This window comes from Apus apus, chromosome 1 (assembly GCF_020740795.1).
Source record: "Apus apus isolate bApuApu2 chromosome 1, bApuApu2.pri.cur, whole genome shotgun sequence".
Classification (NCBI taxonomy): Eukaryota; Metazoa; Chordata; class Aves; order Apodiformes; family Apodidae; genus Apus; species Apus apus.
This window is the reverse complement of record NC_067282.1, coordinates 18,266,550-18,294,317: the sequence shown is the minus strand read 5'-3', so window position 1 is coordinate 18,294,317 and position 27,768 is coordinate 18,266,550. Positions and strand designations below refer to the sequence as shown.

The window sequence follows — 27,768 nt, the reverse complement described above, 5'->3', positions numbered from 1 at the left end:
TGCTGGGGAAGGAGAGCGGTGCTGGTGGTTGGTGAGGAAGAAGGGGAAGAAGGTGCCCTGGCAGAAGTTTCCCTGCAACCCATGGTGAGATGGCAGCTGTTCCCCTGCACTCGTGGAGGAATGTGGTGGAACGTTCCCTGAAGGCGCCAGGAGGGGTGAACTTGGCCACTGGACTTGGATTTTGTGGCCAGAGGATTTGCTGCCTGTGGACTCTGATTGCGCAGCTTTGGAAGACCCCGGTGCCAGGGGAGTTTGTTCCTAAAGCACCCGTGACTCTGTGGGAAGCCCAGGCTGGAGCAGCTCCGGACCTCGTGGGAAGGACTCATGAAGGAGAGGTTCATGGAGCACTCTCTCCCAAGGGAGGGACCCCGTGGGGAAGCAGGGAAGGACTGTAAGGAATCCTTCTTCCTGAGGAGGATGGCACAGCAGGAACCACCAGCCTGTGAACTGACTCTAAACCCCATCCCCTGTCCCCCTGTGCCGCTGGGGGGAAGGAGGGAGAGAAACCGGGAACAAAGTGGTTTGGGCCCAGGAAGAAGGGAGGGGTGGGGTAACATATGCAAACATATCCCTGCTTTTTGTGTTGTCTGTGTCCTCTGTGTGTTTGATTAGTGTGAAATTAAATTATTGGTATTTTCCCCAAGTTGAGTCTGTTTTACCCAGGACCTTAGTGGGTGAAGAACCCTCCTTGTCCTTTGTCTTAACCTGTGAGCTTTGTCCTCCTCATCCCAGAGTGTGTGTGTGTGTGGGAAGTTGAGTGAGTGGCCATGGGGCTGTTCCTTTGTTGTCGTGTTGGGCCCAAACCATGAAAATAAGTCAGTTCAAAAATCCAGCTTCACCTTGAGCAATATAGCCTCTCCAAACCATGACAGCAGTTAGTATGAAGGCAAAAAAACCCTCCCTGCAACAATCAGAATTAACTGAGTTTATGAAAAACAGATGCTTGCATTAAAAGACCACTGTATTTCACTTAGGGTAACATAGTACCTCCATTAAAATCAGTCACTTGAATGGTTGTTCCAATTCAAGTATTTCCCATGAAATCCTGTTTTCAAACACTTAGCTGCTAAATTGTTTTGGGTTGGTTGTTTGGTGGGTTTTTTTTTTAGAAGAGTTGCCTAAGCATTTATTTTTAATGTATTAATTTCTGTGCAGATTGGAAGGAAACAAGCTATTTCTAAATGCTGGGTCACTGTCAGTGGCATTTTCTTCTACTTCAAGATTTTAAACATGCTTTCAAAATAAGTATTTCAAAAGCATCTACATTTCAAATTCCTGACAAGCTAAAATTAAGCAAACTCATTGTCTCTAGTCTATTCTTACTGAAGAGACAGTTACCTCACCAATGGGCACAACCCTCAGTAGCAAAACCTACCATATCTTTTGCTGGTAATTCTCCACAGAGATACTTGGTGTTTCCTGGTAAGAAAACTCAATCATACTGTCATTCCCAGGTCGAGTCCTTCACAATTAACATTGAAGTACTCTGCTTCTCCCACTTTCTGTGTGTCTTGTCCAGATACACAACTGGAGCTCTCATTTAGCTATTTTCCAGAATCTCAATCCATTCCCTTTGCTTGAATGTACTGCACGTTGCATCAGAATATTTCCCTTTTGTACCTGGTCTACTCCAGACCACTTCTGTATTACCCTGTGTCATACTTACCTTTTAGACAGATAGCACTCAAACATTTTCACAGGGCATCTAGCTGGATCAGACGTGTTTTCAAGTTGTTCAAATACCGGCTCATCATCTTCATGTTTCCTTTTTCCAGTAGTAATTTTATCTTTAAGAAGAAAATCAACATCATCTAAGCCACAATTTGAAGTTATTTTACATTCTTCAGTAAACACCTGAGAGTGGGCAGCCCACCAAGCACTACAATGCAGTCACCACAGCTATGCCTATCTGCACACTGGAAATGCTATCTACAGCCATGAGTCAGTTGTAGCATTTAACACAGACTCACAGGCTCAAAGGGACCATTTAAGGTAGAGACCTTGTAGTTTCCATGGAGCCCAGTCCTATTCAACATCTTTATTGATGACCTGGATGTGGGGATTGAGTCCACCCTAAGTAAATTCGTAGATGACACCAAGCTGGGGGGGAGTGTCGATCTGCTGGAGGGTAGGAAGAAGAAGGTAGGAAGAACCGTGACAGGCTGGGTTGACAGGCTGAGGCCAGTGGCATAAAATTCAACAAGACCATATGCAGGGTTCTGCACTTCGGCCTCAATAACCCCAGGCAGTGCTACACGCTGGGGGAGGAGTGGCTGGAGAGCTGCCCAGCAGAGGGACCTGGGAATGCTCGTTGACAACCGGTTGAACATGAGCCAGCAGTGTGCCCAGGTGGCCTGGAAGGCCAATGGCATCTTGGCTTGTGTCAGGACTAGTGTGACCAGCAGGAGCAAGGATGTGATTCTCCCCCTGTACTCAGCACTGGTGAGGCCTCACCTCGAGTTCTGTGTGCAGTTCTGGGCCCCTCACTTCAGGAAGGATATTGAGGTGCTGGAGCAGGTCCAGAGGAGAGCAATGAGGCTGGTGAAGGGACTAGAGGGAAAGTCTTATAGGGATAGGCTGAGGCTCCTGGGGTTGTTTAGCCTGGAGAAGAGGAGACTCAGGGGGGACCTTAACACTCTCTACTACTACCTGAAGGGAGGTTGTAGTCAGGTGAGGACTGGGCTCTTCTCCCAGGCAACTAGTGACAGGATGAGAGGGCATGGCCTGAAGCTGCACCAGAGGAGGTTTAGGTTGGATATTAGGAAGCACTTCCTCATGGAGAGGGTGATTAGACATTGGAATGGACTTCCCAGGGAAGTGGTGGAGGCACAGTCCCTGGATGTGCTCAAGAAAAGGCTGGATGTGGCACTTAGTGCCATGGTCTAGCCCATGTGGTGGTGTTGGACATAGGCTGGACTTGATGATCTTAAAGGTCTTTTCCAGCCTTGGTGATTCTGTGATTAAAGATCCAGGAGCTGAAAGCTGCTAAACTTCAAGCTAAGTCAGACCTCTGGTTCCTGGCAACTTGCCTAGATGTCCCTCAGAGGAACATGAGGTGGATGCTCCTTCAATACTTATTTTGGAATTGCCATAGTACCTTCACTATCAGCTCTGCACAGGGAAGATACTTGATATCGAAGACAAGCTTTGCTTTCCATTGTTAGAGGATTTTTTTTCCACTGTCTAAAAACAGTGCCAAAAGAAAGTCTTAAATGTTGCTCCACTGTTTTCAAGCCAAAATATTTAGTATTGAAGTAGAACAGAGTATTCAGAAGAGCAACCGGTGAATGTGATCCCAGCTGTTTAATCCTCCAAAGGTAATCTTCTTCAACTCGAGAGAATATTGATCCTTCAAAAAAAGATTAGAGAGAACACAATGGGTTAGCACATAAACTGTCCCAGTGCTAACAAATCAAGTTTCTGTTTACTGTAAGATGTAACAAAATGCTCACTCATAACACAAGCCTCTAATAAGCACATGTAATTATATGCCCATACCCCCAAAACCACCTCTTAAAGACACAGACGCTCACTGTTTGAGGAAGAGACAGTCAATGAGAAACACCAGAATAGGCAATTTCCCACACAAAACATCTCTGTTTAATTAAAACAGTCATACTTACATGCAGGTCCCTCATATTACATACAAACAAACATTTAAGGGGCTAATCTTAATCCCTTCATAAAAATTGTGGGTTTCAGTTAATTTCATTCTGTTCAGGCAAGGCCTCCAACTAGCTATACCTTATTTCTTATTGCTAATAGATACCTCACTTGGAAAGCACTCCAGGACCATACCAGAGTATAGGGAGATGCCTATACAGAGGCCCTCCAGAGCTATACAAAGAACAGCCAGTATCAAAAAGAGAGAGGAAAGGGGCTGGTAAAAAAAAGCCCTCAGCTCAAGAGAGGACTGTGAGAAAGATAAAAGAACAGTGGATTCCTCAGTTCAGCACCAACGCTGATCTGCTGGGGAAAACTCCTGTTTTCTCCATGAACTGATGATCCTCCTGAGCAGAAAGCCCATAGCAGAGAGTCCTCCAATACAACTGAGAAAGACTAAAATATATAGCTCATTAGCCCTACCCACACATAGCCCTGTGCCTGTCTGCTTCCCATCTGCAAAAAAAATGGGCAAAAAATAGTCAGCTCAGGTAAAGAAAGAGTACAAGTTGAAGAGCAGCTACTTACTCTATCTTTCTCTCCTAAAAATGCATAGTAAACTTAAGATTAACAGGTGGTGGCAAAATCAAGTCTTGCAGCATGCATTACCAAGAAACAAGATATTAAACACAGGTATGTTCTTAATTGAACTCTTAGATTAAATCTTTATGATTTTTAATCAATTATTATAGCAATGCATAAAATGTTTGTATATATTTACATTCTTAAGAATACAGAAGATATTAAGAGATGAAAAACATACATGACCAAAAAGAAAATTACCATCTGGAAGTATGCTTGGTTGCCAACTTCTAAGGATTTTATTTAATTCCTGTTCAAATGTCTGGTAGACTGGATCAATAAATATGTTGTCCTTTCGATTACTTCCATATAAATACTAGAGAAAAGAGACAGATAATATTTACAATTCCAGATTAGAACAAATCCTGTGCTATAAGGTTCTTTTTCAGTACAATGCTTGCACTTTTGTAAAAAAACCAGTACCTAGACATAAAGTAATGACACTTCTCAAATATTTAGCAATTAAAAGTTACCTCTGATGTAACATACATTGTATATTTCTAATTGGATATTATCACAGATTAATTACAACTCTAATATTTTTCTCTAAAATTCCTTGTGTGCAACATCGTAGCACTGAAGGGGGAGTTATTTAAACAAAAAAACAACAACAAAAGCCCAAAACCAAAACCTACAACTATCTTATCTTTTCCTCCACCTAGGTCACAAACTAAAAACCAAAACATTTAGTAAGAGCCTGCCATTTTAAATGTGAACTCTTGACACTGACAAAAGCATTTTCAACACGAAAACAGAGGCTTGGCTTTTTAAATTTTCCAGTTCTGTGATACTTTTGTGCACAAGCCTGTCATTAGTGTATACAGTAAAAGTGACAAAGACAAAAAAATGTACTCACTTCTGTAAATAGCATCTACTTCTGTACACATTCTTGAAATAACATTAAACACAGCACTCATTTATACTAGGCTGTTCAGCATATCTTGACTTCCTTATCTTTGCACTTCATTTTATAGCAAAGAACTAATACATACACTCCCTAGAAGTCTCCAACATGACATCTTTATTTAGATAATTATTTTATACAACACATTAAACTAATTCTTCAAAGCACAATATTCCACAAAATGTCCTTTTTTCCACATACAGAATCACATATCAGTTTTGATTTTATAAAGCAATTCTAAGCCAGATAATATAGCTTACTATAAGCTTCATGGGGTTTGCCCCTCTTTTCCTGGCACATTTTTCCTCCATGGCCTTTCTTTTTCTCTGGTTTGCATTAACCACTCACACTGAATGCTGGCAGTGAAATTGAAACTGGATTAAAACTGGTTCAAAACCAGTTCCCACACAAGCCAATGAGAACTCAACTAAAAATGATAGAATCATAGAATGACAGAACTGTTAAGGTTAGAAGGGACCTTGAAGATCATCAAATTCCAACCCCCTGCCATAAGCAGGGAACCCTACCACTAGACCAGGTTGCACAAAACCTCATCTAACCTGGCCTTAAAAACCTCCAGGGATGGGGCATCAACAACCTCCCTGGGAAACCCATTCCAGTTTCTCACCACCCTTATAGTGAAGAATTTATTCCTAATATCTAACCTAAATCTCTCCTCTTTCTGTTTAAAACCATTACGCCTTGTCCTATCACTATCTTCTCTGATGAAAAGCCCCTCCCCAGCTTTCCTGTAGCCCCTTTCAAGTACTGGAAGGTGCTATAAGGTCTCCCTGGAGCTTTCTCTTCTCTAGGTTGAACAGCCCCAACTCTCTCAGCCTGTCTTCATAGCAGAGGTGCTCCAGCCCTTTGATCATCTTGGTGGCCCTTCTCTGGACCCTCTCCGACAGGTCTATATCCTTCTTGTGCTGAGGGCACCAGAACTGTACACAGTATTCCTGGTGGGATCTGACCAGAGCAGAGTAGAGGGGCAGATGAGGTTGGCTCTTTTTCCTGTTTCTGTTTCCTGGCTCAGAGTAACACTTCTTTGGGTAAACCCTGACATCCTCAGTAGAAACCTGTGAACACCCCAGACTGTTCTCACCACAGGGGTCTACAATGACATCGTGTTGCAGACAACCCTGCAGCACAATACCCAACAAGCACCCACAAACCTTCACTTCCACACCCTAACACTGTGCTCTGCCACTCTACAAGCTCCAGAGGGGGCAGCATTAGCATAATGCTAATTTCCACCTGGGATGAGCTCTACAGAAACTGCAGTGAACACAAAGGAACCAGACATGCCTGAATCCCACAGGCTGTCACTGCCCGCAGCATTTGCCAGCAAACATCTGCCAAGCTCCATCAGCCTGAATTTTGCCCCAAACCCCCCATTATTACACATGCAAAAACAAGAACAAAAAACCCAATTGGTACTGGGACAAATAAGGCCACAATGCAACACGGGTGCAAAGCAGGCTAACCCCTTTTTCTAGATGAACCCTCACCACTAAATGCCTGCATGATGATGCAACAACCTTTACTAACTGTGGTATTTTTCAGGATCAGTACTTCAGAGTTATCAAAACCTTTACTGAACCAATTCTGGCTGGAAGCAGAACAGTATCAGCTGCACATGAACCTGAACTGAGAAAACGTACCATTTGACTCAGGGACAAGTTTGCTGGAACAGATTTTCCAAGTGGTTTTGGTTGTTTTTTTAAAAGAAAAATAGTTAATTCTCTTCCTTTGAAGGTAAATTTAATCTAAGTTAGCAATATATTTATTGTATTTGGCACAATTTAGTCTCCTCTGAGCCCCTTCTGAGTTAACCAGTGCCAATACTTTTTATGCAGTAGCAGAAAATTTATTTCCTTTCAGGAGTATCCATGTCAGGGTTGCCAGGCAGAAAGATGGTCTAAGAAAACACTAGAAGGCAATGGAGTTTTGTTGCACATTGCAACCACTACACTGCATTTATTGTACCACTACCTTGGTTAAACCTGTTTCTTCAGAAGGGTAACACACACCCATATATGTACAATTTGCCATTAGCACACAGACACCGGCTGCAGCCCTTGAGAGCTCATACACTCACATGTTTCTATCCCTCATTTCTCTCTGCCTTTGTGACCTGCAAATTCTTCAAACAGGACACATTTTCCTATCTGTTTGAATAGTAGTGGCACAATTGGGAAGATGAGACTGTTACCATCATCTGAATTAAATATTGGACACTAAGTATAAGCAGTAATTACAGTAAAGTTCCTTTAATGTTCCAGCACTGTGTGTATTGTATTAGAGCTCATGACAGTTGTGCTGGGCCACACAAACTTTGGTTCTGATGAGCTTAAAAAACAAAAGGTTTTACACATAACTAGCTTTCACAGTGGAGACAAAATAGGCAATGTCAAAGGCACAAAGAGAAAGGTGAAAAAAAGAAAAAATACTACTTGACTTCCATTTTATAAACTCATACCTCACCATGTATTGTTTACCAACTTAATGTGAGTATTTTCAATTCAACAGAAAGATACAGAGAGACAGTATACCATGCAAGTGCAGAAGCAGAAAGCTAGCCAAATTGAAATATATGCCTTGTAGCATGCCTAGTATTGACTGAAATGCCAAACAGGGACTGCTCACTTCTCAAATTTCAACCATGAGGCAAAGCTATCAACTAACTCCTTAATAATGCATACCTGCAATACAGAAAAATTAGTGTAGGTACTATTTATATTAAACATATTTTTATTTTAAATTTTGTTATTTGATTCAAGTCCTGTGCCTTAAGTATGAAAATGTTTAAGCAGGACTGCAAAGCCTGTGAACTGCCTGCTTTTCACATCACATGCATTTTTTTATTGCCTTTTAACTTAAATGAAATCTTCTGTGCTCTCATCTTTGAACACTGCTGTTATCTATGATTTGCCTTATGCACCAAGAATTAAGACATCCTCTGCTTAACAGATAAGCTGTGGAATAGATTTTCTTATTATCTAGTGATATATTATTGCCTTCACATACAACGTATCTAAACTGTCTTCCTTTATCTTCAAAATATAATGTAATTACAGTTTGTGGGAAAGTGTGTGTGTGTGTTAAGATGGTCAATATAGCAGAGTTTCCTGCACTCTACCAAAAAGCCTGACTACCTACTATCTGCAATATTAAACTCTCCCCAAAAAACACTTCAAATAGCTTGTTCCCATGATAAATTAAGTAACTGAATTTAGTAAAACATTAACAGATCATGCCTTTGTTTCATTCTGGTTTTTATATTAATTAAGCCATCTTTAGCAAACAAAATGAAGCACAGCATTTAGAAAAACTATGTCATTGTACACTGCAAGTTCTTTGCTTTAACCCAGCAAGAAGCTTAAAATTATAATATACCAGCTTGCATTTGAGTTTTCAGGATGGGCCTGTAAACTCATTTTCTATATAGACAGCTTTCTACAACAGGATTTACACTGCAGCCTCTGTGTTACTGATCATAGGCAATATATTAAGAATAGCTCCTTGCTAATAAATCCACATTATCTCCATTCTTTCACTGAAATGAGTTACAGACAAATCAGCAGCTCCACTTCCCACCTCTACAGCCTCTACTAACCTCCTGAATCCCAAGACACAGATAATAGATGCTGTCAGGTGCATAGTTCTCTCCATTTGGCCTTCGAATTTCATTGACAAAATGTGTCAACCCATAGTTTAACTCAGCTGAAGTATGTGATAATAGATCTTCCTTTAATTTCACAGACTTTGCTGTAAAATAGAGAAAAAATGCTATATTATACAACAGAATTATCACATGGTGAGGGTGACATGGGGTATTTCTGGACTGGAAACTGGCAAACTGGCTTTATATGTTCTCTCCACTAACCAATCAAGGAGTCAAATGTACTAAGTAGTTAAAATGTTAGGTCTGTGTTAAAAAAAACGAGGCTACGAGAGTAAAGTCTAGTTAACCAAATGCAGTATCACCCATTGACAAGTGTACTGTCATGCACAGCTGAGGATGACACTGAAATGGCCCAAGATGCTGAAATTAAGGAAGTGCTCTAGAGATGAGACCTTCAAGGGAAACAGCAGTTTCCAAAGATCCAACAGCATAATGCAAGGGTGCCAAGACACACGTGGGAGCTGGAGAATGGCAGGAGTAGCAGCAATCACCCTTTTCCCTCACAGTAGAAATGCACACATAGAGGAGCGTTGCAGAAAGGGCAGCAAAGCTCCATGGGAGCACAGGTCACTTCATGTCAGAGCTCCACAGCCAGATACTGCCAGCCTCAGATGAAGACCCCTGTCCAGGACAAAGCATAGGATGCCCCTCCCTTGCAGTTTAGAAGTCCAGAAAAGGTGTGAACTCCAAAGTGAGTTAGAATAAGAGGGAAAACAGTATGCTAACAGAAAATCAAAATTATCACAAAGCCAGAAGAGCAGAAGGTGCTGTACTGGCTTGCACAAGAAGTGTGAGATTCAACATTTTGAACTCAACTGAGCAAACTAGGAAAAAAAAGCGTTTGTCAACTTAGTGACAGAATAAACCCAGTCATTGTTGGAACATCCGGGACATGTGAAAACTTCTATAAAAAAATCCAGCTGAAAATCAGATGAGTGCTGCAATTCTCCCTACCAAGTAAGAACCTGAATGCCAAATTTTGGAAAATACTTACTTGGTTTCAGTTCCTCTAATTCTGGAAGCTCTTCATCTAAATGTCGAGACTTCACCCAGTGCTTCCACGCATTCACACCATATGTGTATTTGAATGGAAAGCTACAATCTGAGTTTTCTAAGCTGTCCTCATGAGACTGGTATTCCGAGACCGCTTTCCTCTTCACCCCCTGCCATGGGAACACAGTGGTTAACACTGCCCACAGCCTCTGCTGGCAGGAACACACAAGCTGGGCAGGACAAGCAAATGACAAACTGAAGGTTCAGTGCAAAGAAACACACGCTGCACTGAGTAAGTAGTTTCTGTGTTGAACATACTTCTAAGGACAATATTTATTAAGCTGACAAACATTTCTAATTTGCCTTTCAAACTAGTTCCTAACACAATCAGAACAATGGAGTTTCTGTCTTGTTTATATCTTATTAAACAGCAAACACACAATACACCAAATAGAATAACAGAATGTCTTGGGTTGGAAGGGACCTATAAGGGTCACCTAGTGCAATCCCCTCCAACTAGAACAGGTTGCTCAGAGCCCAATCAAGCCTGACCTTGAATGTCTCCAGGGATGGGGCCCCACCACCTCTTTAGGCAACTTGTTCCAGTGATCCACCACACTCATCTTAAAGAACTTTTTCCTAATGTCCATCCTAAATCTACCCTTCTCTAGCTTGAAACTGTTACCCCTTGTCCTGTTGTTAAATGCCCTTGTGAACAGGTCTTCCCCAGCCTTCTTGTAGGCAGCTTTCACAGGAACTGGAAGGCCACTATAAGGTCCCCCTGGAGTATTCTCTTCCTCAGGACGAACAACCCCACCCCCTCAGCCTGTCTTCATAAGAGAGGTGCTCTAGCCCTCTGATCATCTTCATGGCCCTAACAATTCAGTGTGTTTATAGGATTTCATTGTGTTAATGCACAAAAAGATAAAGATACTACAAATCTATGCTACCTTTTAGGTGCAACTGAACCCATCAATAGAAGAGCCTGCATTGCTCCCCAATTAAAATATGTCCAGCAGTAGATATGTGGAACACATCCAGCAGATAATACCAACAGTTCAGACTCCAAATTTAGAACTAGAAAGACACATGCATTCTTATCAAGTTTTATTAGAAGTATTAGAAGTTTTATTTGCAATGTCTAAATTAAGATTTTTGACTGAAAATCTGGGAAAATTACAGGCAAGTAATTTTTTTAAAACTATTTTATACAGAAGGTCCCATATAGGTCCCATGACAAGCCACGGTAATGCAAGCATTCTTCCATCTTACTATGAAACTAAACCAACACAGCTTTGCTCAAAGTAGAAGGTAGAGAAGCACCACTAAGAGTGCAGTAAGTACATACACACTAGCACACTACATCAACAGTTCTGCCAGTGTGAAGCAAAAACAGGATCATACTTCAGAAATCACACTCCTGTTAAATACAACAGTTAACTGCAGGAGACATAGGACTGAAATAATTTTATTACTTGAAATATATCAATTTACATCATAAAAATAGGATATTAAGTATGAATAGGCAGTAACAGGTTTTAGAGCAATATGAGAACTGGAAAAAAAAAAAAAAAAAAAAAACAGCAAAAAAAAAACCCCAACAAAAAAAACCCATAAAACCCCCCAAAAAACAAAGCCTGGCATATTTTTGCCCAGTTAAATTTTGTGCTTTTAGAATTTTATAATAGCATGTCAAAATTACCTTTTTCTTGGGCCGAGGCCTTGGCTGCTCCTCATACTCTTCCCCAAAAACAGGAGGTAACAAAAACTCATTTTCTGTATCAAGCTCCTCAGTTGCTGAAAATACATCAACAGAAACTTATTTCTAAACATGTTTTGAATAATATTGACCATGTTTGACAAAAACCAATGAACTATGTTAGTGTGAATTAACATGAAGGGTCCACAAAAGCACACAGATAAGCACTACCAAAGACTGGATTTTGCTATGAGAAAGGAAACAAACATTTTCTTATTTTAAAATTAAGACAAAGCTATAAAAATGTTTATTTCTAAATAAATTGTAAATGACACAATGCTCAACAATTTCAAGCACTATCTCAAGCCACTAAGGCAGCAATTCTTCCTCTGGGCCCTTACACAATTTTTCCTGCCTAGGTAGTGTTTGGTATTAGGAAGCCTAAGTTATGATGTGACAATGAGCAGTTCTGAGAGGCAAAAATACAAATTAGCTCAGTACATGCATTTTTGTTCATCTATTTCCATAATTTCTGTTCATGTTTTATAATTTACACAGCACATTATACTTGGATAAAATATTAAGATTCAGAATGTAAGCTCTTTCGGAGAAACTGGTTTTAGTCTCTATTTATACAAGTGATGGAGGTCCAGCTCATAATGGATATTCCAGTAATTTCAGTAAACAGATACATGGTAATGTCAAAATATTGTTTACTTAACATTTCAGGGAGAAGATGAAGGATTCTCCCAGACAACACTGTGGAATGAGACAACATATATTATGTTTTTTATTTATTTATTTATTTGTTTAAATTTACTTTATACTTTATTTTTATTTACTTTACTAACTGAAGTTGGTTCATCCCTCATTTAGATATCAAACAACATCTTCAATCAAAACTGAATTCTCTCCTGATAGCTGGATTTCATTCCCTTACTCAAGACACCATTTAAACCAGTCCAGATAAAACAGCACTCACATGCAAAGACTTAAGAACTCTGCCCCAGACTAAACCCGAGTCCTTCTGCTACCACAAAGAATATAATCTCAGAAGCACTTCAGTGTCATCAGTATCTATTACAAACTGCTGTTATTTACTATTCCACTTTGATCTGTCTTTTTCTTCCATTGATTTTCTTTCTCATGTACCAAGTCTCATTTATAAAGGGGGTTAAAAATGTAGCATGATTCTGGCTAATGAATTTCCTAAGCTAAGGTCAGACTAACCCCCTAGACCTGGTCATTAAATGAGACATTGAGCAAACTAAGAAACTCGGTCTGGGCATCGAGTGCAGGTATAAAAGGAGACTTTCAGTGTCAGACACAGAAGCTATCAGGGAGGTATAAGAGTTGTATGTCCAAGAGAAGCTATGTGAAGGGAGACACTACCTATGGCCAGAAGCGTTCTTGCACCTTGGACTGATTAGGATATGGTGTAAGGAAACAGACACTGTTGCCTGTATTCTCTAGAATGGTAGAAATCGTAATACATAACACCAAGAGATTCTGGCCAGACAGGTCTCAAAGTTATTTCCCTGATAATTCAAATAACGCTGCCTTTTTCAAATACTGGTATGGATATTAACCAGATACTAAAAGGTAACACAAGTGATGTGCAGCATACCAGCTTGCAATTTTCTAACAACGGGAGTGGAAAACTTGCTCTTTTGTAATTGCTGCTTTAAACTGCCATTTCTCATGGAAATACCTGGTCCTTGAAGAACCCATTCATTATTGTTTTCCATGACACATGCCATCTGAGTCATTGAGCCTTCAAAATAACTTCCCTAAATCCATGTTCAAAACCAAATGATGCAGCCAAGTTTGTTTGTCAAAGGTTAATTTCCTCTTTTTTTGCATTCTGTTTCAAATATTACATTTAAAAGACGAAGGAACTAATGTAGAAGTTCCCAGTCTAGCAAAGACATGGCAAAGTCTTACCAATCAGGCGGATCTTCCAATCAAACAAAGCTCCTCTGTAAGGATGATGAAACAAAGTACAATGGCTGCCCACAACACCTATTTCACGCTATTTATTAAAATGACATAAAAAAATACCTCGTGGAAAGTCTATTTCAATATCAAGGTCTGCTTCATATGGAACATCAGGCAAGCTTGTCTGCGTGTCTGTTTCTGAGTTTAGTTGATCTGACTCAACTATCACACCTGTTAAAAAAAAAAAAGAAAAAGGAAAAACTCTTCATTATTTTAGCAAACACATGGATTAGTCAAAACAGGGCAGATTAGAAGCACACTAGAAGCCGAGTAGCTCTATATCTGCATGTTCTGCTCATTGCCATCCTCAGTTTTGTTTTCTTGGGATCTCAGATTTATTTTTCCAATCTGATTTTCTTTAAATAGAAAAGATACCTACCAGTCAACCTGTCCTTCCTCACTGAGTCAGCAAAACGTGTACAGAAAATCAAATACTGGTTTAACAAACCTAGCCATCTATTTTTCTACATGATTCTCCCTGTAATAGACCAGCCTTTGAAGTCTGTGAAAAAGATCCTACAAAAGCAAACGAGACAGGCAGAGAGAAACAAAAGCTTGATCTCTTCCCAACTTCAGACAAAGGCAGGTTTGTCCAAATTCAGTTCTCTGCAAATGAGCAAGCTCTGATCCCACACATCTACTCATTCAGTTAGCTGTACTTCGCAAAAGGTACCAAAGAACTGCAAATGACAACCTTGCAGCACTATCAGAAATGTCCAGCTTTAATGGGGGAATGGCAACAATTTGGAAAACAATAAGCCTCCTGGGACTGCAGCATCACTGGCCTCCTATATACCAGGCCCAAAGCATAAGGTCAGATAATTGATCGACATTATTTGAGACATCTGTTGAAAGAGCCTCTAAAATGCAAAACAGAACAAAACCAAAACCCAACAAATCTTCATCTGAGTCATGGAAAAACCCTGAAATCTATTTTTTGGAAGAGAAGACGTATTCTCCTGGGAAGATACATATCCTGGTTTGAGCCAGGATGAAGCCAATTTTCCTTTTACTGATTTTTTTTTTCTTTCAGTGAGCTTTCTTTTAACTAGCAACACTCTGTTCTAGCCAGAGCTGATAAGACAGCAGAATGTTTTTCTAACTGCTGGGTCTTCAAGGTCACATCTTTGCTCTGCCAGCTCAGACACTACAGGGAGATCTATGACCCCCCGTAGGAGGCTGAGTTAGACAGACAGCAAAATTGGCCAGAGATATTCCATTCCATATCTCTACGTAAGCTCAGAGGAAGGTCAGAGATCACAGGAGACAACTTCCTTCCTGCTTCTTCTTCCCTTCCCTTCCATCCATGGCTGAAGTCCGGGGAGGACTCCATCCATCCATCACCATCGACCCCCAGGCTGGAGCTCTCCTGACCCTCATCACTCTGCGCTCTCTCCAGCAGCAGCTCTGGGATTTCTCAGGACTGGTCACAGCTCAGGAGATGCTGTGGGAGTTGCTGGGGGTGGGGGGAGGCAAGAGGCTTTTGCTCATATCTGAACACATCTGTATATAATTGTATATATTTTCTTATATCATTAGTGTTTAATTAAAGCTGTGTAGTTTAGTTTTCAATCCAGCCAAGTCTCTCTCTTTTTCTCTCTCTCTCCTTCCCTACCTGGGTGGGCGGGCGAGGGAATTGAGAGCAGTGTCGTCGAACCTGAGTTAAACAGTGACAATACAGAAGAGACTTGACGATTTTGGCAGGCAGAGTTGAGAAAGAGGAGCAAAGAGGTATGTGCAGTATGAAAATATCATTACAGGATATGTGGCATTTGATCTTCAGCTGTAAAGTTGTCTCAGACAGTTCTCTCCTTTTAAGTGAGCTGGTGGGATGACAAGTCATTTCACCATCAGAACCCTCGTGATCTATCAGCTGATGCATTGCTATCTTCAAAGAGACACCACTTGAAAGGATTGATCAAGAACAAAAGCATCATGAGGTCACCTGGTTTTGCTGACCACAGTTCCACTTGTGAAATGTATGTTTCTCTTAGCTTCAACAGCTTCCCCACACCTTGCATAAAATGAGCCTAGTAACGTGTTACTGCAAAGAGATCAGGCCCCCATCATATCCCACCTTGTTCAAAGAAAGTTGTGTTCACACCTATAAGACGCAGCTATTGAGATCACTTCCCTAAACTTTAGACTTGAGTTTTTTTGGGAGGAAGAACAGATTGGTTTGGGCTTGTTTTGAGTTATGCTGAGAAGAAAACACGTGTGTGCAATCCTGGATGACTGCTTGGCAACAGCCAGGCTGCTGGCGCAAGCAAAGGGAATGCCTTTGTTTTTAAAGATAAAGGTCTGGCAAATGTGCTAAAATGATATTTAAAAAATACTTAAATAACTAAGATTTTAACTTAATATAAGAACTTAGTAATAGTACTGTCGGTACTCAAAGAGTCTTTCCTTAAAATAATAAAAAGACTCAAATAAAACAAAACCCTTCTCTTGATTCACACACGCACACCCCCCAGCACACCAAAGAGTCAAAAACTTGTCAGGAAACTCACTGGCCACATCAGAAGCTTCAGCTTTTTCATCATGTTCAGGTACCATCCCTGACAAGTTCAGTAGCTCCGTTTCCAGTGGATTCGAGGGCACTTTTCCCTTCAGTTCTTCTACCGCTGCAAGTGTTTTCTCACTGCTCTCCAGAGTAGTGGGCAAGAAAACTGGAACTGGCACCTATGCAGACAGGGAGGAGAGTTAATAAGAAAAGAACACAAATATTCTGCAACAAAGCACCAACATCAGTCAACACAGAAACAAACTCTATGCCTTTCATCTAAAATATAGAGTTAATACAGCTTAGAAACACATCACTTCAGTGTGGGCTAACAAAAAAGTGCTGACAGGTTAAAAAATTAAATATAAATGATTGAGAACTGAAGGAAAAGCAGAAAACGATCCAGAAAAAATTAAACCAGACAAAATATAGTGGGTCCAAGTAAGAACAGAATGGGCTTTGGAACTTCAAGCCTATCTGACTATAAGTTCAGACTAACAGTTTGGACAAATCAATATCTTGTTTTAGAGGCTTGCTTGTGAAATCAAATTTTAGGAGCCCAGAGGTTTTCTTCTACCATTTGGATGAAATTTGGTACATAGATGGTAGAAAGTTTAACTTTAGAGCTATTTTTTCTTTTGCTGCCACAAAGTTTGGCATTTTTTCTGCTTCTCTTCCTTCTGTTCATCCCACTCTGCCACGTCTCCCTAATACATTCTTTCAGTTTCCCCATTACCAGAACACATCTTGCTGTTTAATGCTTATTCAGCAAACTCAAAATTATGACTCAGCACTGTTTCTAAAAAGCTCAGTAGCAAACTTCTCACACTGAAAGCAGGTAGACAGGTTCTAAGGAACAATCAGGAAATCAAGCACCACTGCCGTATTTCTAATGCTTTTTCAATAAATACTGTCTCAGCATCCCGCACTCCTTCAGATGGGCCAGAATGAGATGAGTCAATAATACGAAGTAGTCCCACACATGCATGTGAATGGATGCCTATATAAAAATGAAGCTCAAGTCACTTACAGGAACAGGAACTGTTGTGGGAACAGGAACATTTTGACTATACATGTTCATAGGCACTGGAACGTAGACAGGTACAGGAATAGGCACTGGGACATACTCTTTTTTCCAGTCATCTTCTATTAAAAGAAAAAAGAAAAAGGCAAACACTGCCAGGTACTTAAAAACAATTTACACCTGCAGTTTAGGGAAAAAAAATCAGAATATTTGCAATATGTTCCAAGACAGTAACAGTTAAAAAAAGTTCCAGTACAGTTCAAAAGTTACCTGTCTGACAAGATTTTGTCTGCATATGAGGTTTACAATATGTGGCTTTCGTCATTGTCAAAGGCTTGCAAAGAACTGCCTTGTTCTTCATTTCTCTGTTAGGTGTTGGGGAAGGTGGTGGTGCTGAGCCCTACAGGCAAGCAAATAAAAGAGAGTGTGCTGCTACACCACATCGACTTCAACACAAAATTCTTGATTTACTGTATCAGCTGATACTTTTCATACATGAGATTCTGAAAAGAAAGGTCACACAACAGCACAACGCAACTGCACCAACTATTATTTTTTAATTTTAGGCTATTCTACATTTCTAGTAATAAGCTGCCAGTGCCAGGAATATAAATAGGTGTGTATTTTGCTCAGTCAGGGCTAGCACTTTGATTAACAACTTCTGTCTCATTTTCTTTTTTTTTCTTTTTTAATTTAAGATACTATTTTTCTACATTATTGTTTTAATGAAAGTGCAATTTAAGCTACTTTATAACTTAAAAAATCATTTCAGCTGTAAAAAGAATTCACTATAAGTAGCATAACAAACTTCTGGCTCAGGGTTTAACCTCTTTGAACTATGGTATAATCAAAATATGACATTTTTTTTAAAAAGTATATCTAAATAGAATACCATCTGCAAACAACTTTCAAATACCTAATATACAACCTTCGAGCTCCCCCTGCTGGCTCCGTAACAGAGAAAACATACTTGGGAACACATAACTGTCAAAGTGCATCCTTACAGTCAACAGGTAAAAAACCCCTCTTGTTCCAGACATGGTTTTTGTCCCCTAGCATCTGCTTTAGAACCTGATATAAGAAACAGACTGTCACTTTTATTTGGTCATAAATAGTAAGACTAGCCCCACATAACCTTTTAAATATGGAAAGTCAAGTCATAAGAACAGCAGTAGACCTTTTATTTAAAAGATGTATACTTTCTAAAATATATTTTTAAATTGTGTCACATGTAGTTTTTATATGATTTTTTAAAATCTATGGAGTGAATTAACATCATTAAACTTAAAATGCTAGATTTTTTTAACATGACAGTTTAGTTTGTCTGATGTCTCTTGTTATTTTCTGTGGTTTTCATTAATGTATTTTTTAATATCATCAAAATACTTTCACTTAAATCTCAGATTTATCTTCTAGCAACCTATTTGCATTTAAAAGGTGAGTCAGTTTTTTCATGGAAATATCGGCAGTTCTGATATCTTCCATGCAACAAACAATTCAAACCAAAACTAAGTCTCAAAACAGACTACACTAACTGAAAAAAGAAAAAAGTTATTAATGATACTTCTGACAAGCCAACAAAAACTGAAACTCAGAAAGGAGATTGTTACTCCACTGTTGGTCCCCACTCTCCCAGACCATGATCTGGCAGGTTACACTTCCCTACTCTGCCACCTGCAGCAAAGTCAATCAGACCTTGAGCACCAATTATATATTTTAGCCTTTCAAAGCTGAGAAACAACCTTAATATTCCTGTTGACCAGTGAAATTCTCTTCCCTTTCTACAATCAATCAATACACCTAATCAGTCTAAACATGCAAATAAGATACAGGTTGGTCTGTGGATTAAGTTTTTAAGCAACACTTTCATGCACTACAGATGAAAAATATATGGCTGATGAATTGGCTTCCCAGAAGACACTGAAAAGACAAAATGCAAACCTTTAAATGTTTAAACTACTGATGTGAAAAAGAATAAAAACTCCATAAATTTAGTTTAGCATCATTCAAAGATACTGATTTCTTTTTTCTTTTAATTCCACCTCTTTAAAGCCACCAGGATCTCACATTTTAAATATATCTATTTATGTTTTTTATATATATATATGTTAAATATGTGTACTTACTGTTATTTTTGTTCGGAGGGTTTGACAGCCCTGATCTAAAAACATACGAAAATATTTTTAGAAATTTTTTCCTTTTTCAGAATCAAAGAAAATTTCAGTAAGCAACAGACAACACCTATCATCTGAATAACATCAAATTACCAGCACTGTTTAGTACTGTATTTCAGGTGGGAACTGCACACAAGCCTTCTCATTCACAGGCACCTCACTATTCAGCACTGAACCTTACACAAAAGTTAACAGTAAATCAGTGCTCCATCCAGATGTTTAATATAGTCTCTTTCAGAAAATCACTAAAATGTTCAAATATGAAAATGGCTATTCAATGAAGCTGTGTTGCTATTATTACATTAATTAAAAAGCTGATCTATTTGAACTTGGCCTGACTTGCCATTTAAAGAACATAAACATGCACTCAGCCCCCATCAGCAAATTTACATCGTACCTATCGCCATCGGAAGACAGAAAAGCAATGTATTCCTCTTATCTAGATACTTTCATTCCATTATCACTTAGTTTCCATTTAATTTTTACTTCTATTTAATTTCTTTCTTTTTTCATTCCTAGTGCATTTATCTACGCCCTGTGACCAAAACACATTTTGAAAGGAAGTTTTTCCAGAGCATGTAATGACAAATTGGAGCACAATGAAAGAGGAAAACATTTTCTGTCCCCATTATGCTTAACCTAAAAAAGATTTATTTTTAAAAAGTGATTACAAAACTGTCTGATTACCTGACAGTGTTTCAGCTCTTGAAAAAGCAATAACATAAAGAGCTAAGATAAAAAACAGCAAGCAGTTCAATGATGATAAAATAAAAAAGGGTAATCTCTAACAGTTTATTATAACAAGTAATTCATGCAGCTTTAAATTTTTCATTTAAAGGAAGCATCTTGTTTGCTGCTTAGCAGCCATAAAGCAGCACCTACCATACTGTAAGTTCTCAGGTCCTTTTTGGGTTGCCAGATTGGGTTCATTTTGTTGACAGTAGAAACGGAGCAAACAGTGCTGGTCACAGAAGTGCTTCATTTCACCACGCCACTGCACTTTCTCTTTCAGAGTTCCTTGAGATTTACAACAGTCACATCGTGCAGCCTTAATGCAAAGGAAGATTTTGACATTTTTAAGCAAGCCTTGAAAAAAAAAAATCTCCACATTTTAAAAGGTTACGTTTTTAAGAGTACTGAAGAATTCCAGCTGCTGCACACTGAAGCCTCGCTCATGGAGGCTCTGAGACCATTACCCTAACCTCTAAGCTGTGTATACTGGTACATTTGTCACTATTTTCAATTGTTTGCTGGGGGTTAACACCCAGAATGAGTATGCTTCATTTCACTAAGCCTTTTTTAAGTCTTTAAAAATTGCTCACTTCTAGCGAGTCAGTAAAAAAATCATTCCACGCATCAATTTTAATTAATTCCACTGAAACATCCAGCAAAACAAAAGCAGAAAGTGACTGAGACTCCTTAATGACTCTCTTGAATCAAGAACACATAGAGTTGGGGGTCTTCCCCTCTAAAAGTTTGGTGTGGTTTTTTTGTTTTTGTTTTAAGTCACGAACACCATCACTTTTCTAGGTATCAAATCAGAGTCCTTCAGTGTAAATATCTTATATTTTCATTATTTTCATTATTCATCAACAATTTTAGACTCCAATACCTTAGTTCATTAAAGTTTCTCTATGATTTATAAACAACAATAACTCTCAAACTAAAGAGGTTTTCACAAAATCCAGTTAGCATGTAACTTGAAACTCAAAACTTTGATCTCCTGTATCCCAAGCTAAACACTTCAGTAATACACCTTTCCCCAACTTATGCAATGATTTCATGAGGCATCACCAAGACAGACATTGTTTTTCTCCAAAATAGGTTCCACTGAATTTAATCAGACATGCTATAAATTGTAACAAGGCTAGCCCCAGTTTCAAATGTTCAAGTAAGCAAATAAGTGTTTGTGCTACTGCTCCCTTGAAACTGCTTGCAACAGCCATCCTAAGGCAGAAAAAATAAGAGGCATTATGGATGCTCAGGAATCCAAAATAAATCAACCTAACAATATACCCAGAAGAAGAAGAGGGAAGTTATGGTAATATGCAACATAAAACATTAATACGTAAAACCATACACAACATTGCAGTTATGCACAAAGCTCTAATGGTTAAAAAAATACATTAAAAAAAACAACTACAGTTCTTATGACTCCAAAAAAGTACAAACAGGGCAATTAGTTCAAATTTTAAAAGTAACTAAATGTTGAGCTTCTTCTCTGTCCTTGAACAGTCTAGCACCGTCTTTTCACAACACAGGCAATTCAGCTGTCAGTTGTAATTTTCAAATATTTAAGATGATATATACAGAGACTTCATTTTAACATGGTATCTACCTTTAAATTGGGAGCAATTAAAGCTGTGGCTTCAGGATCACCTCACAGTAAGCACCAGGTGCCTCTGAAAGGGCAGATCCTTCTCTTCCCCATGCTCTTTGCAAATATCAGCAGTAGTGCTTAAGCACCTGCAGGGTACACAAGGTCAGGGACCATACAGCACCACATTACCCCCATCCTCCCACAATTTTTGTTGCATTTGTCACTTTGACTTTCTGCTTATGTTAATCCACAGTTCCTTCTGCAGCAGACATGTTCTGAGTGGAACAAAAGAGCAAGTAAGTTGTATTCTTGGAAGAAAGTGGGGAAGAAGATGAAGTGCGGAGCATTGCCAAAACAGCCTAGATTTGTCAGCTCAGGGAAACTGTGAATTCACACCTTTAATGATGCAAATGCATCTTTCAAAGCCACCAAAAGGCTAAAATAACTGTAAAAAAATATTTATAATTCACTCTAATTTAAAATCTCAAGCCCACTGATTAAGCATGGCAGCTGACCCACCTACAGAAAGACCTGCCTATTCTGACCTGCTGCACACTGCTTGACTAGCAAAGCATCACTTTCTGCTCAATTTTCTCTCTCCTTCAAATAAAAAGGTGACTAATCTTGTCAAATGCAGCAACCACGGCCATGCTGCAACTGTTTTCTCTCTCTCCTGGTTCTGCTCTTTCACTTAGGCCTTTGAATAAGTGTATTATTGTCTCTTCTGGGCTGCTACTAAGCTATTTAGGTGAAAAAAAATTGGTTTGCTTCTACATGGTAATTACTGTTCTTTAGCAAGCCCAGGACTCCTTTATAAAGATGCTTCACTTGTCATCCCTAAATTTGCTACATCATAATTCTACAGTTTCCCTAATCATACTTGCAGTCAATACTATACACTCTTCCAGGCACTTGAGCTTCTGACTACCTGCCTGCTCTCTCCACTTTCCTGACTGTGGAAAATATCAGTGTGAATTCATGATCTCCTGCTTTTTCCTTCCTTCCTTCCTTCCCCTTTCCATTTGTTTTCATTTGGGATACTGACACTATATGTTAACTGAATGGCAAAAAACACCTGCCTTCAAGTCTGCTCTGTCTCTGTGTTTTCAAAAAGTCTGTGCTTCAATTGCATGTAACTTCTCTGCCAATCATGAGTGCTTTTTGGTCCAATTCTTTTCCCAGGTCCAACTTTAACAACTTCAAATGGACATGGTGATCAGTATAAATCATTAATGTTTGCCCCGAACTTGGTTTAAAACTGAAGTTCTAACGTGTGGTGCTTTTATTTACATTTTTTTATGACTTGTTCCTAAATATTCTCCAATGGTTTGGACTGATATTAATCTGACCTAATCTTAGCTGTCTTTTCTGAGTTCAATCCGCAATAAACAGGAAGCAAGAGAAGCTTCCACAGAATGACCAATTATAAGATGAAGCAGATGAACCATTCTGAAACAGTAGCTCCTTGAAACTGATATGCCTAACTAACTATACAGTGGCTAAATTAGGACAGGAAGAATTCCACAAGGTTGTCTTGCTGCCCTTCCCATTTAGATGAATGCTGGCTCCATTGTTTCAAATTTTACTGCCATTGACCATCACTGCTATCTGAGCTCAACAGCCACAGTAATTTTTCTGTGCCACAGACTGTAGTTCCCCACTTCCCACTTAAGTCTTTGCTGAAGACTCTTGGCCTCCACTGAACAGTCACCACCAGACATGCTCAGTCCAATCAATACTCTACTGTAGCCTTGAATAACCTGTAAACACACTTCAGCTGCAGTATTTTCAGCAATGTTTCACAATGTATATTTAAGGAAACAGATTTCTATGCTGATCTCAGAACTGTATACTCTTTTGCAAGGTAACATAAAATTATTGAAACTGTCATGAAACATTATGCTACTAAAATATTCATACTGAAATTTCCCAAGCATTTTTCAGATTAAAATCTAAACCACTGCATGCAATTAAGTTTACAGGAGGAGCTCTAATAACTTAGGGAGCTAACCTCAAGGCACCAGAAAATTTACCTCTTGTCTTAAGAGATGAATGGACACTACACAGTAAAAATTTCCTCAGAACTTGGCACCAGCAGGCAACTGTAGCTGTCACCCAACAGACGATAGGACTGAACTATTCTTTTACAGTTCAATCCCTTGTAATATGTTTGAAGAACACTTATAGGTAAGTCTGATCTGCTTCTAATACTTCCAGGCAAGTCTTGTGCTTCTACCACTGCTATACTCTTCCAGCTTTTTGAGAAGAGAATTTTGGCATTCAGGGAAGCTCTCCATAATACATAATTATTTTTACAAATTATGATGTTTTTCAGATAATACTACATGAGAAAGATGTGTCCATAAAAAAAAAATAGACAAGGAAGATGGAGACAAACACTTGTTTAATGAACACGATGCTGGTGTTTAAACATTATTAGGTTATTACTAAGTATTTCTCTTCAAGTACACATTCATTGAAACTCCAAAATAACACTGGACATTGCATAAATGAGACAAGGCTCATACATATGTAACTATTCTTCTAAGAAGCTAACAGACAAAACAGCAAATGAAGTACAGATTTGGGGATGAGTTTGCATCTGTTCTGTCTTCCTATATTTTGATCATTACCTATGATTTATGGCTAGGTAAGAACATCAACTAACTATGCACTACCAAATCTAAAATATCTGGAGTGACTTTTATAGAAGAGGGAGAATTTACCAGCAAGGAAGTAAAGGGTAAAAAAAACCAAAACAAACACACAACAATTTTAGCAAAACACACAATTTCCCAAAAATTTTCCTCATGTAATAAATCCCTAACTTTTATAACCAAAACTGAATTAGGCAAAGGCTTTGAGGTATTTGAAAAAAGTGGCAATCAACAATTCAACACCATGTAACACTAGTTCCATTAGCAAGTCTAAGATTCAAAAAGTAAAAATACCTAACACTTCAGTATCATCAAAAGTCTCTAGTTCCCAGCCAGTCTGCTTAGATTAAAGTGCCTTTTCATGGTATCACATCTACCTTGCCCATACCACAGTACCAACAGCATTCCTTAAGCAGACTTAAAGGGCCAATTAAGTTCTTGCCTTATCCCACAGATCAGAAGGATAACCTGAAGTCAGAGTTTTCAAGTAGTTCTCAAACCTAAATCAGAGTTCAAGCTCCCATAAAAGTTAATGTACATGAAACTAGTTTGGTATGCAGACCCACAGATTTTGCTGAATTACCAAGATTTCTGAAGCACACCAAAGCTTTATTCAGTTCTCTATCAGAAGGCACTTTTAATACATGGGTAAGTTTCACTCCATATACCCCAAGTCTTCAGGTATAAAGATTAGATATTACTGTATGATATTAACATTTTAGTAAGTTTATGAACCCTGCAGCCAAGCTTCGTCACCCTATTTTCACAGGAGACAGAAGGAACACATTGTGGTCTTCAGTAGCTTTCTTTTGGGAATATGTAAAAGGACCCTACATACATTAGTCAAAATAAAGACTCAACAATGTTTGGCTTTAACATTTCTGGAAACAACCATTCCAAAAGATCAGGTATGTCTTCAGATTCAGTTCTTTTACGGTAAGTAGATCATCTTGAAACACACGACTTGTATCTAGCCCTCTTAAGATTTCAAGCTTTCTATTGCCTTCCAGGCTGTGTACAGTTTTGGAAAGGTGATGAATTTTGTATTGTCTTTTTTGCAACTGCATCCACAAGTGTAGTTCTTGTTTTGATACTATGAGCGTAGCTTTCCAGGATGTTCACACCAGAGATCAAATATTTTATCCATGGTACTAACTGCAGGTTAAACCCAGTCCAATTTCACCTTTATTTCTTTCAAAAAAAAATATTGAAACAAACAAACAAAAAACCCCAACCACAAACAAAATCAACCAACCAAAAAAACTCTTAATGTTGACTCTTTGCTGGTTGTACTTCACAAGGTAGTTAAGCTTCCAGAGATTTAGAAATATATGCCATGTGTTTGATTTAAACTTTTATTAGAAATCCATTTGCTCTTGCTTTTCCCTTTGGCATCCTTTCCACTTGGAAATAATGAACAACCAAAGCCTCTGCAGTTCAAACTGTGGTAGAAGGGAAAAGGCAAAAAAGGAGGCAAAAACAGGAACAAGAAAACTCTGCTAACCTTGTTTATCATCAGTGAATTCAAGGTATCATCCAGCTGCTATTAATAGTGTTTGCAACATTCTGAATATACATTTAAGAAGTTTTGACAAGAAAAATATGGTATCAATTGAGGAGAAAAAATTGGAATTGTAAAGTAACAAATATACATAGTAGTTTCTTGATTTTCTGTAACTCAAGTCTTCCTTGCCAAATTAATTAATGAAATCAGATGGTACAAATGCTGCTTTAAGATCTAAGGAAACTCAAATGATGAAATTAATACATTTGCTTATTGTGTAGCAAATGCTTTGCTGAAGTGAGCCATATTTGCTGCACAGTCCTTGAGATATCCTCACATGTGCATTTTTGGTTTTTTTAACTGTGGAGCTCTCATCAAAAATTCTGAGTTACTTGCCTTGTAGTACCAGTCCTGAAATTTTTTACAGCACTCTTCACTGCAGAAATCTCTCACTACACCATCAAGTTCCTTAGTTGCTCCCTTTTTGCACAGCTGTGAGCAGTAATTACAAGTAACACATCTCAGTCCTAACCGTCTTGCAAAGTCTTGTTTATATAGCAGCTTGCAGCCTGGAAACAGATTTTAAACATTAGGAACAAAGTAATTTTTACAGAGAGATATCACAGTTAAGAGTTAAATATTGAAAATTAAATGAATACAACAACAGCTAACAACTGGGGCTTCAGACAAATTCAGGTTGCATAACAGACTACATTTCAAGACATTTTTACCTGAATACCTTTCCTGCACAACTAAATGGTTTCATATGTTGTCTGCATCTTTTTCAAAACACTATGCTTGAATCTGTGCTTATCAAATTCCCAAATAAACAGTCAGAATAAACCCCATCATTTTCTTTTCATAGACCCACGCAAAAGCATTGACTTGAGAATTACCTTGCTCAGTTTCTCATCCTCAGAATGCTAGACCTCCAGACAATGAGCATAAATTTTAAGCTAGACAACACTATCCACTAAAACAGTATCTATCTTCATGGATCATCTTATTTCTATTACTAGTTTCATTCATATTAATACAGCAAATCACAGCATATCATTAATTTTTAAGAATGCTAATATAGGTACAAGATGACCTAGGAACTGAGGAGTTGCTTAAAAATACAATCATAAAGAAAGCAATGATAAGTACTGAGAATAATTATGCAATGATAGGAGTTTACATATAAAATGTATGTAGGATTTGTATGCAATGAGTTGTTGTTTTTTCACATCAGGTGGGTTGTTTTTCTTTGTATTTGCTATGTAGTCATAATTTCAAGGTTGCCATGAGAGCTATATTCTTCAATAATCTGATTTTCCCTCAAGCAAATTAGAAAAGATATTCTAACAAATTAAATGCATTAAAAGATTAATACTGTAGCTATTATATAGGCGATTTTGAGAATATAATGTATTTAAACTACCTTAACTCCAGTGTATATTTAGCTGATGCCTAAATCACATACCATCTCTCTGTAATTGTGCTATTTTACAGAAGACAACAGTATGAGAAGATGAAGTAACTGTCTATATTAAACACTGGAAGGACAAGACAACAACCTTTAATCTAAGGGACTGCACCTGTTTTAATGATCCCCCAAAGTCTTCCAAGTGCCCACTCTGCTAGGGCATATAGTCTAATAAATACAGACTTAGGTGCTTCCAGTAAGTTATGAACCGCAGTATTTAACATACGTACATGCTGCACTTCTCTGGCATACAGAACATAGAAATACTAAAATTATAATATACTCAGTAATTTCAGTTAAGTGACTTGTGTTGTTGTCTATTAGGGTAGAATTTCATACCTGTGAAACCGAGATACTACTTTAAAATCACCAAAACCACAAGAATGCAAGTGGAAGCTGCAGCAGACAGCATCTTCCAAAACCTAAGGGTTATTGAGGAATTTTAACTTGCAATGCTACAACCTTTGCTAACAAATTAAATCTGCTAGTAATGTTAAAACAATTATAGAATATAGTACAAACAAGACACTGTAGGTAGCAACTGTGTCATTCAATGTTGCATCAACCTTTGTAGACTACAGAGTAGCAGAAGTA

General features: G+C 38.5%; 1 protein-coding gene across 9 annotated transcripts in view; it reads right to left on the bottom strand.

Moving 5' to 3' along the window:
- ZMYM2 (zinc finger MYM-type containing 2) overlaps positions 1-27,768 on the bottom strand; it is a 94,328-nt gene that overhangs the window by 2,558 nt on the left and 64,002 nt on the right. For 8 of the 9 annotated variants that reach the window (XM_051609251.1, XM_051609243.1, XM_051609234.1 and 5 more), the window contains 13 exons: positions 26,103-26,275; positions 20,108-20,273; positions 19,178-19,212; positions 17,322-17,451; positions 17,058-17,173; positions 16,035-16,206; positions 13,588-13,695; positions 11,530-11,624; positions 9,829-9,997; positions 8,766-8,917; positions 4,447-4,561; positions 3,098-3,349; positions 1,667-1,787 (listed from right to left, as the gene is read on the bottom strand). In XM_051609251.1, coding sequence (XP_051465211.1) covers positions 1,667-1,787; positions 3,098-3,349; positions 4,447-4,561; positions 8,766-8,917; positions 9,829-9,997; positions 11,530-11,624; positions 13,588-13,695; positions 16,035-16,206; positions 17,058-17,173; positions 17,322-17,451; positions 19,178-19,212; positions 20,108-20,273; positions 26,103-26,275 — 1,804 coding nt within the window. Of the gene's footprint in view, positions 1-1,666; positions 1,788-3,097; positions 3,350-4,446; positions 4,562-8,765; positions 8,918-9,828; positions 9,998-11,529; positions 11,625-13,587; positions 13,696-16,034; positions 16,207-17,057; positions 17,174-17,321; positions 17,452-19,177; positions 19,213-20,107; positions 20,274-26,102; positions 26,276-27,768 lie in introns of those variants that run through there. The other variant, XM_051609303.1, reaches the window with a different exon arrangement.